The 19,682-nt window shown below is 60.1% G+C and overlaps 1 protein-coding gene across 3 annotated transcripts; it reads left to right on the top strand.

The window, feature by feature from the left end:
• Positions 1 to 231: 231 nt before the first annotated feature.
• On the top strand, positions 232 to 17,457 carry SEPT4 (septin 4). 3 transcript variants are annotated; one of them, XM_026063720.1, is made up of 12 exons: positions 232 to 309; positions 2,688 to 2,993; positions 3,442 to 3,535; positions 3,858 to 3,944; positions 5,954 to 6,077; positions 7,275 to 7,409; positions 7,567 to 7,684; positions 8,090 to 8,191; positions 8,604 to 8,700; positions 8,988 to 9,150; positions 14,457 to 14,556; positions 14,932 to 17,457. In XM_026063720.1, the coding sequence occupies exons 1-12, from the start codon at positions 274 to 276 to the stop codon at positions 14,989 to 14,991; spliced, it is 1,422 nt and encodes a 473-aa protein (XP_025919505.1). In that variant the 5' UTR covers positions 232 to 273; the 3' UTR covers positions 14,992 to 17,457. The 3 variants fall into 3 exon arrangements, with proteins under 3 accessions (XP_025919505.1, XP_025919504.1, XP_025919506.1); XM_026063719.1 differs by having other exon boundaries at positions 3,858 to 3,953; XM_026063721.1 differs by lacking the exons at positions 14,457 to 14,556; positions 14,932 to 17,457 and adding an exon at positions 10,206 to 10,355 and having other exon boundaries at positions 3,858 to 3,953.
• Positions 17,458 to 19,682: the final 2,225 nt, after the last annotated feature.

Raw genomic sequence — 19,682 nt, 5'->3', positions numbered from 1 at the left:
TCAGTATCTGCAGGAGGTTGTGCCTGGTGTCCTGGCATCCCTGCCTCTGTCCCCTGGAGCAGAGGAGCACCAGCCCGGGGACACTGGGGCCTGCTGCCCTCCTTGTGCCGCTGCCTGGCGTGCTGGGCGGGTGCCTGGGTGCCATGGGCGCCTGGCCCCGCTGTGCCTGTGCAGGGTGGAGTTATGCTAATGCTGCTCCCCGTCCCCTCTCCCGAGCCACAGCCAGTGCCTCTCTGCATCCTCTCCCAGCTGCGGGGAACACTGGGCTCCGACATGGCCACCTGCCCTGAGCTGGAGCGTCAGCGAGAGGTACAGGGGAGATCTGCTTCTCTGGTGGCCCTGGCTGGGGCAAGAGAGGGGACAGAAGTGGGCTGAGGGGCCCGTGGACCTGGAGCATCCCCGGGTGGGATGCTGCGGGAAGGACATATCCCGCACCAGGCTGGGAGGTGGCTGGAGAAGACTCCGTCACTGGTGTCCTTTCCTGCTTGCGCTCCCTGGGCAGCGCAGCACGGAGAACCCTGCCTGTGGGATGCACGAGGGCAGAGCAGCGAGGATTTGGCGTAAATGCTCCATGCCATGGCATCTCCAGGGCCGTGAGCTGCTCTGTGCTTGGGCTGGGGGACGACAGGGGGCCCTCGAAGGGCTGGAGACCTGCAGGAGGAGCAGCAGCATGGAGGGGACGGGCTGGCTGCCAGGGCTGGGAGCGCTTGGTGGCAGTGGCCCTTGTCTCCCGGCCCTGCTGTGCGGCAGGGAATCGAGCCCCTGGCCTGGCAGAGCTGTGCTGGGGGGGGAGGGGGGAGGCTAGTGCTGAGCCCGCAGGCTTGGTTCAGCATTCAAGGTCGGCGAGGCAGAGAGGACACACGGGGCGTGTGGGAGAAGATGCTGCGATTAGACAAACCCGCTGAGTGCTATCGATCTGCCCGGGCCAGGAGAGGGGACCGCGGGGCCCCCGCCAGCCCCCCAGCGCGGGGGCATCTCGGCTTGGCGAGAGGCACCCTGGCACGCGCTGCCCTCCGTCTGCGGGGGAGACCGTGGGCACGCCGTGCTGCGAGGGGAGCGACGGGGCGGCCGTGCGAGCGCGCGCAGCTCCGGCAGCACCGTGACCTTGTTTCCAGCCTGCTAGTTGTGTGCATCTCGGCTTGCCTCCGGCACGGCCACCCTCGGTGGTGCTGTCTCTAATGGAGTGGGTCGCGGGAGCCGGGGCTGAGCCCTGGGCGGGTGCGCAGGCTGAGAGAGGACATGTGTCCCCGACGAAGGGTCTCACCTCGAGACCCCGAGCCATGGAGGACTGACTCTGAAGCACAGGCTGGGTGACTCTCCAAAGCCTGATGAGACCCACAGACAGGGATCTCTTGGCAATTGCCACCTCCTCCTAGCCCCAAAACCAGAGGTGATGGTGCACTGGCCCTGGAGCAACCCCCCCCTTGTGCCGCCTGCCTCCAGGTAGGAGGTCTCCGTCGCGCCTTGGGCACGGTCCCAGCGTCCGCGGGAGCAGCTTCCGGCCATGCCCTTGAGGGACCGCTTCTCCTCCCTCCTGCGCTTGTAAACAGGATGTGGCGAGAGCCCAGCTCCGTGTGTACCGCGGGAGCCCCGGCCGGGAGCTCGTTCTGGGCCCCGAGCCACGGAGCCGCTGGCTTGTGGCAGCTTGCCGGGCTGGTGCGCTCGGCTCCTCCCAGCCCTCCTTCCTGCTGATGCCGCCGGGCTCGGGCCCCAGTGATGGGGGACCCCTACTCGGCTCGGTATGGCTGTTGGCTGCCAGGCAGAGCCATGCCGGAGTGAGGGGGGCACAAGCGGAGCTGCATAGTGGGGTTTGGGGGCCCTGCTCGTGCAATGAGTCAGTGTGAGTGTGGACACGAGATTGCTGGTCCTGCTCATCCCCCTGCTCCTTTACACGAGGGTGCTGGTGTGCAGGGCCGCCCCAGCGCCCTTTGCAGGCCTGGGCAGATGATGGCTGTGAGTTACGTTGCCTGCCCTGGCCATCACCCAGGACTGCAAGCAAAGGTGGTGGGGAGCCCCTTCCACCATGGCCTGTGCACAGACACGTGCAAACGGGGGGCACCGAGAGGCCTGCGAGGTGGCACGGGCAGGACCCTGCCAGCCGTCCCACCTCCCCTCCCTGGTACAGCCAATGGTTTGGGCTCTGGCCAGCTCCTCTTTTGCTGCTTTTCACCTCTCTTCTTGGTCTCTCTCCAACCTTCCTGGTGCACACTAACCCCGTGCTCCGAACAGGCAGCGGCATGCACAGAGGCTCTGCCTGGCCCAGAAGACCCTGAAGAGCGCCAGGGTGCCCAGGCTCCCCCCGGGGCCGCAGGGGAAGGTCCCCATCCTTGCCCCCCGGAGTGCAAGGAGACGACTGAGATCCCCGTGCAGCAAGCTGTAAGCGTCTGAGCTGCCCTGGGGGTGCATGGGACCACGTGCCCCAGCCTGTCCCGCTCCTACCCACATGCCTGTCCCTGGGCAGAGGCTGTGTCCCTCCGTGTGCTTGTGTCCCTCTCTCTCCTGAGGTGCCCCTCTCTCCCAGCCACCCTCATGGTGCATGTGGCCGACAGCTGAGCCCTTGGGCTTGTGACACTGAGTCAGGCCGTGTGGGGCCATGCCACGGGGCAGCATGCCTGCTTTGGGCATCGCCTTCACCATGTGCTCTCTCCTCTCTGCTCCCCTCCGTCCTCACCCCTTCTCTCGCACAGATAAAGCGCTTCCTGAAGGAAGACTCAGACGAGGCAGAGCTGGCCCAGTTCCTGAAGGACTATCCTGGGGGAGAAAACCTTCGGAAAGTGGAGCCCGAGGAGAGCAGGCGGGACCCTGGGCCCGGCCACCCCTTCTCCAGTGTAGGCAGGGCACTTGCTGATGACCCCACGGATGAGAAAGATGCCAGGTCCTTCTCTCGGCCTCGGCCCTTGGATTTTCAGCAGCACATCACGGCCCCCGCGCCGCCGAGCCCCTCTCGGCCCCGGAGCCCCTGGGGCCAGCTGGACCCCTACGACTCCTCCGAGGTAGGAGCATCTCTGGGCCGAGGAGGGGATCATGAGGATGCACCGAAGGAGTAGGTGCGGAAGATGCTCCCTCCAGGAGATGGGAGCTGCACCTCTGAAACCAAGGGCATGGGGCCTCTGTCAGGCATGGCCGCATCCTGTGGCACTTGGGCCCCATGCTGCCCGGAGCTAGCAGTCCTGCAGAGCTTCCCGTAGCCCCATGGCCAGGAACACTGCCCAGGGCATGGTGCTCGCTTGGCCACCGAGCCCTTGGCTCGGCTAAGTGGCTCTGCGGGGCTGGAGCTCACTCAGCAGAGTGGCTGGAAAGAGAGACAGGGGTCACAAGCCCTGTGGCCAGCCCACAAGTGGAGCAGCCCTGAGCTGGTCTTCCAGCATGGGGAGAGCATGGGGTGGGATGGGGGAAGGCAGCGTTGCTCGTCCTGCATCCCCTCTCTGCCTCTCCCTGCAGGATGACAAGGAGTACGTGGGGTTTGCGACGCTTCCCAACCAGGTCCATCGGAAATCAGTGAAGAAGGGCTTTGACTTCACACTCATGGTGGCAGGTATGTGCGGCCAAGCCTGGCACAGCAGCTGGATGGGGGGATGGGGTCCTGGACACTGATTGGGGTGCAGATCCCAAAAACTGGGGCGTGAAGCTCTTTCCTGCCCCCTTTAGCTCTCTGCTGTCATGGACTGGATGTGCAGTTGTGTCCCCTGATCCTGGGCACAGCCATGCACAGGGTTTCACTAGTATTTCTGGGCTTGTGGAGCCCTGGGCCCATCTGGGATCCTATTTTGTGGCCCCGAGGCCTGGTGGCCCTGATCCTCCCAGCCCTGCTTGTCTTCCTTCTGGTCTCCCCTAATTGCTCTTCCCCTTCACCCTAGGGGAGTCCGGGTTGGGGAAATCCACCCTCGTGAACAGCCTCTTCCTCACGGACATGTATAAAGATCGCAAGCTCCTTAACGCTGAAGGTAAGAGAGGTGAGAAATCTCGGCAGGGCACTTTTGGGGCATGCAAGGAGAGCACAGCCCAGGCCACCCCACTGCTGGGGCTGAGCAGCTGGCACCGCACAGCAGAGCCTGCGTGTGCCGGTGCCGGCTGGTGCCCGGTGCACGGCCTCCTTCCACGTGCGCCTCCGTGCTGAAGCACCGGGGGTGCAGGCTGCCTCCCTCCTGGCAACCCAGATCGCTGCTTCAACATCGCTGGCGGGCCAGCCAAAACCCACGTCTTTGTCCGGGCTCTCTCGGGACCACGCCAGCAGCTGGGGCCGCGGTCAGCGAGCCTGGGGCTCGTTCCCGTGCCGGCCGGCCGACTTTCTGGGCCGCTGGCAGGTGGTGAGCTCTCGCTTGCATATTCAGCAGGGCCCGAGGCAGGGTTCCTCTTTAATACTCTGATTATCACGGTGGGGATCTTGCCGGGTTTTGAAGTGGCTTGTCTCCGTTTGCACCTCCAGTGCCGTTAATCAGAGAGTTGACAGCTCCTCTCTGCGCCCAGCCAGGGTTCTCCAGTTCATTACCAATGAAAAGCCGTGTTTGTCTCTTTTGGGCTTTATTGAAAGAAAAAGTACGCGTGGCGTTTTGCCAGCTGCCTGTTGGCGTGGGGTAGTGCTCCAAGTTATTGGATAGGAGCTGGACCCATCGTCCCTGGCAGCACTGAGCCCAGCGACACGGGTTCCCCCCCATGGGGCTTTGTCCCATGCCACAAAGCAGTGGGAAAACAAGCCCAAACTTGCCGGGTTTCAGATGGACCCAAACCAAACCCTCGGATCCAAGCAGCCAGGAGTCTGGGGAGAGTCCAGGTCTGAACCGAGGTCCAGGCAGAGGCCACACAGCCAGTTACTCCACTTCAGCTGGAGCAGGCTTTCAGATTAAAATAGCTAAACAGGTTCGACCCCCCTTGGGTTTGAGAAGGCTATTTAATTTCTGTTGCTTGGAGCTGGTTTAAGCTCAAAGCAGTATGTATGTATGTGGCCTTGCACACAGATGTGGGTCCACATGCAGTGTTATGGGAGTGTTCGTAGGGATACAGGGACATGCATGGGGTCCTGAGGGGAAAGGGTCATAGGGACATGCATGCAGTCCCCAGGATATGGGGACACACATATGGGTACACAGAGATACAGGGAGTGGAAAACACCCTTGAAGTGAAGCATAAGATCCGCACTAGGTCCAGCCCCAGCGGATACCCGTGCTGCTTTCCCTGCGGAGACAGCCCCGTTTCCTCAAACACCCCGACTCCTCGCTCTGGAGTTGTGCTTGCTCCTGAAAGCCAGAGGGATAGAAAACCAGTTTTTGCAAAACCCACTAGATCTTGGCAGCCTGTTGTGCCTTGCTGTGGCTGACTGGAGCACAGGGCTGGAGTTTCAGCAGAAGTTGCCACATCTCAACAGATTTAGGATGAAGGGAGAGAAGAGCAGTTTGCACGGCAAACCTGCCATCCCCCATGTGCAGACTGCCAGTCTCAAATTGAATCTTGCTGCTGAAATGCCAGGTGATTTTTATTTGTGGATTTGCTTTGTGGGGGGAACTAATCTAGTGGCAATGCTTATGATGTGGGGGACTTCAGCTTGGATTCTTGTTTTCCTGGTTGTGTTTTCAAACTGAGGGATCCAATGGGCTTTTCTGACTTTAAAAGCTCTGGAGCTGGATCAGCATCCAGGCTGCTGCAGGCTGTGACGTGGGAGACATGGCTCAGGAGTCAGCAGGGAGTAAATGGGCACTGGACACAGTGACCGGGACCTTAGGGACACCAGAAGTCTGGTGGCATCCTGCAGCCCCTGATGGTTGGGGTCTCTGACCTAGGAGCTCCCCTCCAGCACATGGAGACGGGAGAGCAGTGGCTTCAGGCTCAGGCCAAGGCAGACAGTGATCTCTGGTCTAGCGGTCAGCACTAGACTATTATTGGAGAAGCTGTGCTGTGCAATGGAGCCCTTCGCTTCCATGGGCTGCCCAGACCGTGGTGGTTTCTCTTGCCTTTCCAGAGCGCATCACGCAGACAGTGGAGATCACCAAGCACGTGGTGGACATCGAAGAGAAGGGCATCAAGCTGCGCCTGACCATCGTGGACACCCCAGGTTTCGGGGATGCCGTGAACAACACCGAGTGGTGCGTCCTGCTGAGAGGGCCGCAGCCTTGCTGGGCAGTGTGATGGCAGATGTTTCTGCTGCACGGTTTGATGAAGGGCTTTGGGTTGCAGTGTGCCATTATGGTCTTCTGCTAGGGGAGACAGGTGGCTTTGGGTGGCTGCGTGAAGAGGGCCAGGGGTGCCACAGTGTGTGGGCTGGCTGATCACATGGGGCTGGGTGGCTGGGGAGCAATGCAGGGTGCACACTGCTGGGGTGGAGCTCAGGCTTGCTCCTCCAGGCTGCTTTGGGTTAGCAAAGACAGTCACACAGGGCTCAAACACGAGGCAGCTCCTGAAATTGGGGCCTGGCTCTTGGAGAGAAGTCTGGCTCTTACAGACTCAAAGGAAGGGATTGGTGGCCCAGCCAAAGCCACCATCCTCCAAAGCACAAAAAGGTGCCAGGAACATCTACTCAAAAGGGGCACAGGCTGGAGCAGGGCAGGATTTGACAATTACACCAAAGGTTTCCAGCCTCCAGCTGTGACTGAGCCTGGAAGAAGGTTTCCCAGGCCTGTTCCAGGGTCCCACTCCCAACATCTCCCACTCTCCAGCTTGCACTGAGCCACAGGCTTTCTTGTGCTGCTTTTGGGTGCCAGCTCCCTTTAGCCTGACAGATCTACCCCAGTCTCCCCGTGGCAGGGCAGCACACAGGTTCCCTCCTGTTTTGCAGCAGCTCTTGCCTAGCAATGGCTCCAGCATCCTCCTGCTTGCAGCAGCTGCTGTGTCTGGGGTCAAGAACACCACCTTGCTGTGTAGCCTCTCCAGAAAGGGGCTGACCCATGGCCTGCACCCCTCTGCTCTGTGAGCCTGGCTGCCATTTAGGTGTCCTAGGTCCAAACACCCCCGCTCAGCCCAACAGCCAGGAGCCAGGGACACAGGCAGGGAAGGATGCTCTGCAGTGCTGCAAGCCTCCTGGGCACGTGGTGGGTCATGTGGCCACTGCTGTCTGCCTCAATGGCCAGATCCTGCTAGCCTGGGGTGCCAACAGGGCTTGCCCTGCCCATCTCCTTGGGGAGCAATGCTGAGCCATAGGAAGGGGTGTTAAGCCTGAAAACAGCACAGTGGGGCCTGGGACTCAGGGAGAGGGTCTCTCCTGGACAGGTTGGGCTGTGGGTCCTGTAGGATGGGGAGTCACCGATCCTCACCTTGCCTTTCTGCAACCCCTCCTGTCCCTCCAGCTGGAAACCTGTGGCTGACTACATTGACCAGCAGTTTGAGCAGTATTTCCGTGATGAAAGTGGCCTGAACCGGAAGAACATCCAGGACAACCGTGTCCACTGTTGCATCTATTTCATCTCGCCCTTCGGCCATGGGTACAAGCAACCCCGACCTCCCTGTCCGCACTCAGTAACCGGCTGCAGAGCACACTTGAGGGTGCTAGACACTGCCAGGGAAGCTCACAGCAATGACTGTGCCAGTTTGTGGAAGAGGCTTTGCCAGAAGACAGCACTAACTGTTCTCTCCTTGCAGCCTTCGTCCCCTGGACGTGGAGTTCATGAGAGCCCTGCACCAGCGGGTGAACATCGTGCCTGTCCTGGCAAAGGCTGACACCTTAACACCCTCCGAGGTGGAGCGCAAGAAAAACAAGGTAAGAGGAGACTGGGCGAAGGCAGGATCAAGCCCAGAGCTGTCTCACTGGCTCCCTGGGTGCTATGGATCCCCCCTCAGCTGAGGGCTCTCTCCATCATCCCCTGCCTGATCTTCACCAAGGAGCATCCTCTGTGTCCCCACTGCTGCAGGGGACCCTGCTTGCCCATGTAGCCCCCATGGATGCATTTCTCCAGTGCTTGACTGGGGCCTGGAAGGATACAGAGGAGTGGTGGTGTCTGTGACACCCAGTCTGTCTGGGTCCCTGGAGAGGACAGGCTTGATTCATGGGTCCATGGCTAGTCTGTCGGGGGACACTGGGGTTGTGTGGCCCTGTTTGTGGCGTTTCCCACCCTGTTTCTGAGAGGCCAGGGCCCTGTCCATTAGCCAGGCTGTCTGTGTGCAGATCCGGGAGGAGATTGAACACTATGGGATCCGCATTTACCAGTTCCCCGAGTGCGACTCTGATGAGGACGAGGAGTTCAAGCTGCAGGACCAGGCACTGAAGGTGGGTTGTGCTTCTCCATCCTCTTCTTGGGGGCAGAGCTCCAGGGGAGGGAAGGCGCATCATCCTTGAGGGACCCTCAGGACTCTTTGCAGCTCCCTTTGGGGCTGTGTAAGTCCCCAGTAGCCCCAGCAGTCCCGTTCTGGACATATCACCATCACCCCACTGGTGCCAGCCAGACCCTGACCACAGCTTGGCCAAGTGGCCAACAGCGGGATCAGGCTGGGGTGGAGAAATCAGTGCTGTGACTGCTGCTGACCTACCTGGTGCTTTCTATAGCCAGGGTTTCCAGGCATCTTGGCAGGTCCATGCTAGATATGGCAGAGGCCAAAGTACAGAGGGACCTGGGGCTGTGAGCCATGGGCAAGGCAGCAGGTAGGACCGAGCCCTGCTAACCCTCGTGGTCCTCTTGCAGGAGAGCATCCCATTCGCTGTGATTGGCAGCAACACAGTCGTGGAGGCCAAAGGCCGGCGTGTCCGTGGGCGGCTCTACCCCTGGGGCATTGTGGAAGGTAATGCTGTGGTGGGACCCAGCAGCTCTGCACCTTGGGCTGTGCTCCCAGCACTGCCTCCATTGCCCTGCCAGCCCTTGGGGAGCTGTGGGGCATGGGGACACCACGCACCCCTTCTCCATGTGGACAACAGCAGTCTGCCTTCTCCAGTGTCACCATCCCATCTGGCCTACTTGTCTGCTGTGGGGGGTCCCCAAGGTGGGCTCTGCTTGCCCTGACCCATCCCAGTGGGTTTGGGGGGATGCAGGGGGCTGGCTATTGCCTTCTAACCCCGGCTTCCCCCGCAGTGGAGAACCCGGCCCACTGCGACTTTGTGAAGCTGCGCACGATGCTGGTGAGGACACACATGCAGGACCTCAAGGATGTGACACGAGAAACCCACTACGAGAACTACCGCACACAGTGCATCCAGAGCATGACCCGCATGGTGGTGAAGGAGAGGAACCGCAAGTATGGGGGAGGGGAGGGGGGCCGTGCTGGGAGTGGGGCTGTGGGGCCCATGCCATGCCATGGGGCTGGGATGGGGAATCATCTCCTCTTCTCAGAGCTGCTCAGTTTCCCTAGGCCAGGCATATCCTTGGCCCCTCGCAGGTGGTGATCTGTGGTGTCCATGTTGCAAAGAGCTGGCCCAGGCACAAATAGCACCTGCGCTGGGCATTGCTGTGTGATGGGTGAGGAAGCCTTGGTACCATGGTGGGGCACCTCTGCTGGGCCAGCGGCGGTTTGCCTTGCAGCTGGGCTGAGTCCAGCTTGAGGGGCCACCCTGAGAGCGAGGGGGACCCTCTGTCCCCATGTGCTGGAGGAGGGCTCCAAGGGCTGGAGGAGGAGGAGAGCAAGTGGCTGGTGTGCGCTTGGCGAGCCAAGTGAGCGGGTGGCTCCTCTGTCCGTGCATCGCACCCAGGTGGTGGGACGAGGGCCGCCCCAGATGAGGGTGAGCATGGCCCACAGCCTGTCCTCCCTTGAGCAGGATGGAGATGGCAGCAGAGGTCTTGCATGCCCCTTTGGCCCTCGGCAGGGAGAGGATGGGACATGGCTTGGTCCCCTCCATGGCTCTGCAGCAGCTGGAGGTGGGATGCACCTCTCCATGGGGTGGGGGCAGCCAGCTCTGGATTTGGGACGTTGCTGTCCTCTTTAGTGGCCCAAATATGCTGTGGCACAACCCAGGGGAACCCCCGAAAAGCAGGGCCCCAGGTGGTGCTGGTGAGCAGACGGGTGTTGGAGCAGTGCGGGAGCCATGGGAGCTCCCCTGGCCCTGATACCCAGCTTATGAGGCTGAAGGCCCGGCTGCCTGTGCCAGGCACAGCTCTGGGCACCTGGCCCTTGGTGGGTGCCTCCGTGGGCTGTGCTGATGCAAGCGGCACCCCACAGCCCTGTGGCACGCTGGCAGGGCGGCAAGACCCCAGGTAAGCATTTGGAGGTGGCAGGCAGAGTGACTCCTGGCAGCGATAGGCACATCTAAGCTCGTCTCTCCATGTGCGTTGTTTTCCTGCATGCTGCGGGAGAAGGAGGGATCCCTCCATGCTGAGGCTGTGCTGTGCCGACTGCTCCGTGGACTGAGCCCGGCAGTGCCCCCCAAGGACCGCGGCGACGGGGGGCCGACCTCGTCCCTGCCGCTGGCCCTCCTCCATCTCCCCATGTGTCGCAGGGCTGTGTCCTGCTGGACGCTATATAAAGTACTTGTTATCAAACGCTGTCTTGGTCCTTCTGTGTCTGCACAGAGGAGGCAGCCCGTGCCCCGGCCAGACCCCGGCCTGGCTATGGGTGGCCAGCAGCATTTCCGCTCCGGTGGGTGCTGAGGGTGCAGAGGTGGCCATCCTGCTCCCTGCAGCTGGGCCGGACACTGCCTGGTACTGCAGGGACGTGTGGGGAGAGCAGTCCCCGTGTCCCCCTGCCCACCGGCCCTCCAGGTTGCCCAAATTGGCAGCTGCGAGCCCTGGTTCCCCGTGGCCGAGATGGAGCTCGGCAGGTAGATGGAGGCGCCCATGCCGTGCAGACCAAGGTCCTGAGGGCGCTGGTAGCACTCGCAGGCAGCATGCCTGTAGCTGAGCACCAGCAGGGTGCCAGGCCCCAGCCGTGGCTCTGCTGGTGGGATCCATCCCCGGGCTCAGCCGAGCACAGTGGGATTCGAGAGGGGGACGGAAGCCCTGCTTGGCACCGCTGCCCCGGCGCCCGCCTGCCAACACCAGCCGGCGACCATCAGAGTGGAGGAGCGGGGAGCCCCGAGCACGTGGCACCGAGGGGCCCGTGCCAGGGCTGGGCCACACGGCGCCCGTTTCAGAGGAGCGGCCCTGGCGTGTGGGGGGGAAAGAGCACGGCGGGATGCGGCCACGCCGGCAGCTAGGAAGGGGAAAAAGGAGCGCAGACAGCTTGAGTCAAGCCAGGCGTCCGAGCTGGCGGGGCTCTGGAGGTGGCCGATCGCCTTCCTCGCGGAGCGGGGCTGGTCACAGCTGCTTGGGGAAGGGCTGCGTGAGGACAGCGTGCCCAACCTCCCCAGCCCACAGGCGGGCGGGCAGACGGCTTGCACTGAGCCCGTGGGTGTCCTCGAGACGTTCGGCCCAGGGCTAGGCAACGTCACCGCTCTCCCTGACGGGGGTGACGGGAGCCGGACGTTTGCCACGGCCCCGCTGCCTGGCTGCAGTCCTGCCTGGCCCCCTGCTCCTGTGCTCTTGCCACAGCTCGTGTGCTCTGGTCTGCAGAGCAGGGAGGGTGTTTCACGGCAGCTGGCCGTTCCCGGCCCAAAGGCTGGACAAGGGAAGTGCTACAGAGCAGATGCTCCCAACGCCGCTGCACCAGAGCCTGTGGAAGTGCTGCTTCAGGCCTTTCTTGGTACGTGGGAGACCAATTTAGGCAGACCTGTGTGGAGGAGCTGCTGCTCTTTTTAGGAAGAGACTGTGGTGGGCACTACTTTTGCCCATCCCAGCTCTCTGTGAGCTGGCAAAGCTGCTCGACCCATGCTCAACCCGTGCTCAGCACCCAGATCAAACCTGGTTCAGGACGAGGTGCTGCTTGTTCCTTGCTGCATGGGCCGGAGGAGGATGAGCTCACTGCAATCCCAGCTGGCTCTGAAATCGCCCCTATGGCAAGGACCACAGCTTTGTGAGGCTGGTGACAATGGGCAGCGATGTCCAAGGTGGTTCAAAATGTGACCAGAAACTAGCATTTGCCTTTGCACACTTGGGTATACCCCAGTACAGTTGAGATCCTGCAGATTGGGGACAGCCTGCCTGTACAAGAACTGGCTCGTGCATCCTGCAGCCAAGCTTTGCATACAGAGATGCTGAAAAGCGGTGGCTTGTTCCTTGCACTGGAGAAACAGCAGTGGCACGTGGCATGCCGAGTGATCATTAGGAACAACAACAGCATCCCAGCTACATGGATCATCCACTGGAGCAACGTGTGGCCTCTGGCAGGACCCAGCTGATGGCTGCGAGGAGATGGGTCCCTTCCAATGTGGTTCTTGTGGGAGACGTGGTCGATTCAGTCTGCTCCATTCTTGTCTAAGCAGTCCAGCCCCAGGCAGGATGCACAGAGCTCCTATCACAGGGATACATGTTTATTGAAGTGCATTTCCTCATTGATGATTGGTGAAAGCAGCATGTAGCAAACTCAAAGCTTGCTGGGAAACATCTGGCCAGAGGATGGTTGCGCTCCATCAAGGTCATTACAACCCATCGTGCAACAATACTGGAGATCTGGGAAAAACATGAAGCACTGAGTTTAAAAGATTTTAAAGCATCAGAAAAAGAGATCTGGCAGAAACAAAATGCCTTTAGTGAGCAAGATGGGATGCTGTGGGCTCACTCAGTGCCCGGTGCCAAGGCCTGGCCCCTGCGTGACCATGGGTACCACTGCAGCACAAATAACCAGCTGGGATGATGAGGCTGCAGCAGTCAGCCTTGGGCAGGAGATGCAGGTGCTGCCCTTAGCTGGCTCTGAAGTAAACCATGGCTGCCCTCGGGGGAGGTGTGGGAGGCCAGAGGGACTAAAGCATCCACCATGGCTGGCCACAGTTCTTGTGACGAGCTGGGAGATGCTTTGCAGTGCCAAAGATGAATCAAAGTCAAGTCTCCCTCTGACTCTGCAAATCAGGTCTGGTGTTGGTAAATGAATTGGTATCCCTGGAAATGAGAGCAGGGGCGGAGAGGAGTCCGGTGGCAGGCTCAGGTCCACATGATGATATGTGGCTCGGGTGCTTGAGGAAAGAGGCTGTAGGGTGCCTGGTGCCAGCGCCTGCCTTGGGATGTCGCATCCTCCCAGCTTGCTGCAGCAAGATTGACGGGATGGATTTGCTGTGTGCTGGGTGCAAGCCCTTGGGTCTGCCCATCCAGGTGCTCTGAGCACTGTGCTGGGTTGTGCTGGTGGCCCTGGGGCCCTCTCCCCTCTCTGAACCACAGGACCTGGCACTTGCTGTGGGGATGGCTCGATGCAAGCTGGAAGGGAGAGCTCAGTTTTGGTGACATACTGACGTGGGCTTTCTGGCTGAGTTAGAGTAATTTTTTTTTCCCCTTCCCCAAGATGGGAATCCTGAATATCTCGCTCTGAATTTTGTACTGTGAGATTGTGCTATTGCAGAGTCTCTGTCCTGCTGTGCTCTTTGGCCATGTGGCACCCCAAAACCCAGCACCAGCAGGGCTGCAATAGTTATCACAGTAACTGAGGAGGACAAGAGCTGCTGGTGAGACAGAAACATCACTTTCTTCACTAGATCAACAGGATCTGCTGGCGTAAGGAAACAAACACTATCTCCTGGGTACAGATCTGCATAACCCATGTTGTTCCAGTACGCCACAAGATCCTGGTTGATCTAGAGAAGAGACTGGACCTGGATCTGCCCCAGAGTTCTTGTTCCTGATGGAAGAGCTGAACTTGCAGGCATGCAAAGCCATGTCTTCTGGGCTCATTGCGTAGGATGAAAAGACAGTACAAACCCAGCCCTGGTTTGAGTAGGACACTTCCTGAACTGCTGGTTACAGCGTGGACCATAACCAAACTCATTCCCACCTGGTGGGCAAGTCAGAGTCATCAAGGTATGGGCTGAGGGGGATGCTGGAGTTTCCTGTCCAACTGCTGCCCATACGAGGGCTAACTCCAGAGCTGAATGAGGTGCTCAAGAGCTGTCCAGGTGAGTGTTGAGTATCTCCAAGGATGGAGATGCCACCACCTCCCTGAGATCCGTCCTAGGGCTGCAGCACTCCTGTGAGAAGGAGGGTTCTCCATGGGTCTGGTGGTAATTTCCCTCATTGCAACTTGCATTCATTGTCTTTTACCTTTTCTCTGTGTCTCCGTGGAGGCTCTGCCTCCATCTTCTCTGTAACCCCCTTTAGGTGGAGGAAGACAGCGATTAGCTCTCCCCTTTGCCTTGTCTTCTCCAGGCTGAACAAGTGCCAGTCCCTCTGCCTGTCCATGTGCTCCAGCCCCAACCCTCTGGGACACCCACCAATTTGGTGCCATCTCTTTCACTCTGCAGGGCCTGGGAGAAGGCACAGTGCTCAGGGTGGCTCTGAGCCACCAAAACTTTCATCTGCACCTTTGGGGATGCACACTGCCAGCTGCAGTCTGCAGGGCTGCAGACCTCTGGCCGCACAAAGCCATGCCTGTCCCTGGGCTCACGCATCCCCCAGAGCCACACCAGCTCTGATGCCTCAGTGCCCTGCACCATGTCACGTCGAGGGTTGGAGAGTGGGGTTTTCTGGGGTGTGGCCTCTGTGGTATGGCTATAGAAACTCCTAAGTCTTCTCTCTCTTTGCCCCTTGCAGCAAGCTGACGAGGGAGAGCGGGACAGATTTCCCCATTCCTGTCATCCCTGCAGTGCCCGACTCCGAGACAGAGAAGCTCATCCGGGAGAAGGATGAGGAGGTGAGTGCGGGGCGGGCTGGGGAGGGCAAGGGCAGGGCTCATCCAAGACCCAACGGCTCTCGCAAACACACTCTGCGGCCAATGTCCCTGTGCCTTGTCCGCAGCTTCCACGGTGGCACAGCTGAGAAGGGAAACCCTCTCTGTGGCATCCTGCCAGCGGCTGGTCCTTCAGCCAGGCAGTCAGGGGGAGGAGACATTTGAGAGGGATTTGAGACTTTCTCCTGAAACAGAGCTTTTGTTGATCCTAATCTGCTTGGGCTGTTTGACTCAGATATGTTTGAGAGGGAGCTGGCACTGCCTGGGGGAAGCTCACAGTGTGGGTGCCCAGGGAGATGCAAGGCCCCCATTGGTTCCCATTGCTCCCATCCCTTCCAGCTGCGGCGGATGCAGGAGATGCTCCAGAAGATCCAGAAGCAGATGAAGGACTCTCACTAGCCCTCTCCTCCTGCTCTGCCCTACTCAGAGACCAGAAATGTTTACATCACACTACATCCTGTCCAAGCCAAGCTAGGAAACTCAGTACCAACAGCACACCTATCACCTTAAGCTGCTGCAGTATCGCCTTATCGAATGTTGCAACGCTTGTCCTCTGGGAACGTTGAGGAGACACGGCTTCATTCGCCCCAGGCTGCTGGCTGGCGCATGCCCCGGGCCTCCCCCCATCAACTCGTGTCCTGTCCAGCTGCCATGTCGTCTCCCCCGTGCTGTGTGCCGCTTTCCACCTTAGCGGTCCCTTCTGTCCCTGCTGCCTCAGCTTTCGCTCTGTTTTCCCACGGATATCGCAGGCCAGTGCCTGCTCTCTGCTCTACCCCTGCCCCGAGACACCGCAGGCTGCCAGACCGGCAGGATGTGCATTTTAACCTGGCCTTGGGGGATTGCAGGCAGCAGGCCCAGCATGTCCTGAAGGCTGGCGTAGCTCCCAGGAGGGATGCTGGGCAGCTCCCGGTACCCTGGCCATCCTGCTCCCCCTGCCACCCACACAACAGCCCTGTCCTCATCCCACTTTAGGCTGTCTGCTCATGCTACAGGGTTTACACAAAGGAGAGCTTGGCCAGTGGCTTAAGGAACGGTAACATGGGGGCTGAAGTGAGAGGACTAGTCCAAGCCCCAAAACCCTGCAGCCTGGTGTCGTACACCTGGAGAGCAAAGTTCCTCGCCGGAGTGGCCAGGGGCTGCGTCTCCTGCACGGATGCTCTGCAAGATTTCTCCAGTGCGGCAGTGCCCAGGACTCTCCTGACTCCAGCAGTGCGGGAGCACGGCCCTGGCGAGCTGGTGTGTGGTGTCTGCTGCCAGGTGCTCCTGGCACCTTGGCCAGGGCAGCAGCTGCTCTGCACCATGTCTCACTCATCTCCTGGCTTCTTTCAGAGGTGGTCCCAGTCTCCCTTGGCTGATGTTGGAGCTGGGAGCCGCCTCAGAGCACAATTTCCTCCTGTTGCTCGGTGCACAGCAGCCAGCGCATCTGTCCCACCACTGAGCTCGACTTGGACACGGAGGGATACCGGCTCCTGGGCAGGAACTGCAGTGTGGAGGTGTTCCCCAAGTGGTCACCGAGGGCCTGGAGGGGCATCTTGGCCAGGGATGGGATCCAGGACCTCGGCCCTTGTCCGCCTCTGTGCCAGCACCAGTGTGAGGAGGGCCTGAAGCTCAGTGGTGCTCAGAGCTGTGTCAAGCCCTGCATCCTCAGCAGAATCTGTGTCCCCACCAAGCATCTCCCCTTAGAAACACCCCGGAAAACCCTTGCGGAGCTCTGGACTGTACAAGGCTTTGCAAGGAAACATACAGCACTGCTCTCGGGAACTGGGACCAGCCATGCAGCAGGGTCCAAACCTCTTGAGCAATGCTGAAGAGGACAGCTCTTCTCAGCAGGGTCCCAGCCAGGCTTTTGGATGGGGGGACAGACCCTGGTGAGGGCCGCCCGCCTGGCAGGGAGCAAGACAGAACCTGCTCTGTCCCCAGGGCTGAAACGGCAGCTGTTCATGGGAAGACACCAGGCAGGGACTTCCCCACCTGGATCAGGGTGCTGTGGGTGCAGCCTGGACCTGCACCCATCCCCCCCCCGGGGTGTTTCAGCCTCTGGAGCCACTTGTTTTTCTGTCGTGTCCCTGTGTCACCTGAGGATGTGCCCAGTGTGTGTGGCTTCCCATTTAAGCACTGCTGTGTGCTCCCTGCCGGCAAGCCTTGGCCCCTACCTCCCTGCAAGTGGCTGCAGGGCATCTCCAGCACTTGTGGCCCCAGGGCACTGGGGGCCATGGCGTAGGAGCAAAGGAGCCCGATCCTGCCCCAAAACCTCGGCTCCCCCCAACTCCCTGCCTGGTAACTGGGAAAGGTGAAAGGAGATGGTGAGGCTGTGGGGAGGGCTGGGGTGGCCCCAAAGGGCTGGGAGGCAGGAACTGGGAGCAGTGGGATCACTGGGAGTGAGCTTGCGCAGGTGAGCTTTACCTGTCCCTGGCAGGGCCAGCACCGGGGCCACCGACTGAGCTGGAGGAAACCCCGGGTAGCTTCAAGCAGCGCTCCTCAGGCTCCTTGAGAGGTTTGCGTCCCAATAGTCCATGTGTCTCGGCTTGAAAGTGACTGAGGTTATCTTGAGGATCAGTGTAGATGTCACAGGGCATTTGGGGAAATGCCCGTCACGCACATGACCTGCGTTCCTGAGTCGGCCACAAGCCTGAGGGGTCCCTTCTCCCACTGCGTTCGCGGGCAGGGATCCCCCAGGGTGTATTAGTGCTTTCAACTTCCTTTTTTATCTTGCTATTTTCTTACAGAAATACCTACCTTTGCATGACAGTCATAAATGCATTTATTAAAGTATATAAAGAGTATAGGTTTATAAATTCTTATAGATCTAGTGGAAATATTTTTAATCCCTCCACAAAAGTTCTCAATAAATAGGGCTGACTTGGCTTGTCTGCAACGGCTTTTCGCTTCCGCAAAACAGGCCGCACGTACCTCCGGGTGCGTGCACCCACGGCGCGCCTGTGTCTGCCACCACACGCCTGCTACGGGGGGCGGCGGGCGGAAAAGGCTTGAGGGTGACGAGGTGAGGGTGACAAGTGCCCTCTCTCTCCTGGCTGCCCTTTTCCAGGCAAGGTCTCAGGCCAGGCTCTTACCTTTGCGAAGGCTGCACCTCCTGTCTCTGCAGTTGCTGCACAGAAAGCGGTGGGGTTTCTTCTGCACCCAGAGGGGCTGGCGTTGCTGCAGCGCATGGGACGGGTTTCAGCGGCAGGCTCAGGGCTTGTGGACGGGAGGCTGGAGAGCCCCGGCAGGCTGAGCCCCGCAGGGCCTGGCTGAGGGGAGAGCGGGTCCAGGCACCTGCCCTTCATGCGCTGCCTTCGGGGCCTGGCCACGGCCCCTGGGGACCCCGGGCACTGCTGCCCCGTGGGGCAGCAACAGCATCACTCAGCTCAGCGCTGAGTGCAGAGACCTGCTCCTGGTCATGGGGATATAATTTCCCTTGATCTGCTGGCCACACGAGTCCCCGCTAGGAGACACAGAGGTCAGTTGGCATGGCCGGATCTCCCTTGCATGTACAAGCTGCCCAAGGGTTACCCCAGCCCAGGGCTCTGCTGGGAGCTGGCTGCCTGAAGGTTTACTGCAGGCAGGCCGAGAGCATGGCACAGGGATATAGGAAATCCCTGCCTCTATTCTCCTTGCAGCAGGCACCCTGCACCCTGCAATCCTCCCACTGTGCCCCAATATCCTCCACCCTGGTATCCTCCCCCTGCACCCCAATATCCTTTAACCTGCACCTGGATATCCTCCACTCTGGCATCTTCCTCTTGCATCCTGCTATCTTTCACCCCACACTCTGCTAGCCTCCTCCTGCACCCTACTATCCTCTACCCTGCACCCTGCTATCCTCTACCCTGCACCCTGCTATCCACCCCCTGCATCCTGCTATCCTCCGCCCCGCACTCCAGCATCCTTCCCTTGCACCCTGCTATCCTCCACCCCACATTCTGGCTTTCTCTGCATCACAAAGCAGGGAAGGGTTGTCCTGGAGGTGTTCTGCCTCCCAGTATCACCTTCCCTACTGGTATTCTCAGTGCTGTCTCTGCTGAAGGAACAGCAGACGTGAAAAATCTCCTGAAATGCATACAGAGAAAGATCGTCAAGGCTGGGTCAAGAGCATCCGCCTCCCAAAGGACCGTCGGCAACAGGGTCACGGGTCTGATGTTGGGAAAACAGCCCAGCTTCCAGAGCAGCTGAGAACAGGAAGAATCAGGGAGGGAAAGGGCCAAATCTCCACCCCTGCAGCGTTTTAGAAACAGCTGGGCAAACAGCTGCTGGGCTGATCCAGCCTGGGACAGCGTCAGACGGCCGACCGCTCTCTCTGGAGCCCCCCAGCCCCACTCTCTGCGACGCAGGAACAGGCAGGCACTTGGCGCAGCCATGAGCCCTGCCACGCACCGCACAGGGCGGTGAACAAGTGGCGGGCGTCACTCTGCGCAGAGGGGTTAGCGAGCATGGTGGCGAGGGAGAGCTGGCTCACAGCCACGTGATAGGTGTTTTAGGGGTTAATCTGCACCGGTGCAAGCCCAGCCCCAGGGACTCGGTGCAGGCTCAGCACACCGAGCACGTTAGGTTTGTGCCTGGCTCCTTCGCAGCCTGCTCGCCGGCACGAGGCTGCGATGCGAGTGTGCGCGACAGGAGCAGTTGTGACCGAGACGTGGATGCGTGGCAGAGAGCTGTGCCTGTCCCCATCTGGGCACATGCTGTGGCTTTTGGGGCTGGGGGGAGCACATCCCCATGCGTGCACGCACACCCATTTCAAAGCCCCTTCTTGCCCCCTCTGTGCACCCTCACATGTTAACAGGGCCCTGAGGGCCCTAATAAGCTTAATTGCCCTGAGCAGCATCACCTGGGATCCCACACCCCCTGCCCATGGCCCCGAAGTCCTATTTAAGTTCCAGCCCAGGGCTCTAGGCCTTGTCTGAGCTATGTTGTGTGTGTGCTTGTTCCAGCACCTGCTCTCTGCCTTTTTCTGCCTTGTTAATAATATTTCCTGAACTGACCTTAGCATTACTTTGCCTCTGTCTGATAGCTGCTGGACTCTTCATGGGACCTGTTGCTACCACGGTCCTGCTGGGTGCCATGGGACTGTGCCCTGGCTGGTGAGGGCTCTGCCT

Source organism: Apteryx rowi, unplaced genomic scaffold (assembly GCF_003343035.1).
Source record: "Apteryx rowi isolate R43461 unplaced genomic scaffold, aptRow1 scaffold_20, whole genome shotgun sequence".
NCBI classification, from domain to species: domain Eukaryota; kingdom Metazoa; phylum Chordata; class Aves; order Apterygiformes; family Apterygidae; genus Apteryx; species Apteryx rowi.
Note: the sequence above shows the minus strand (reverse complement) of the source record. Positions and strands in the feature narration are given on the sequence as shown.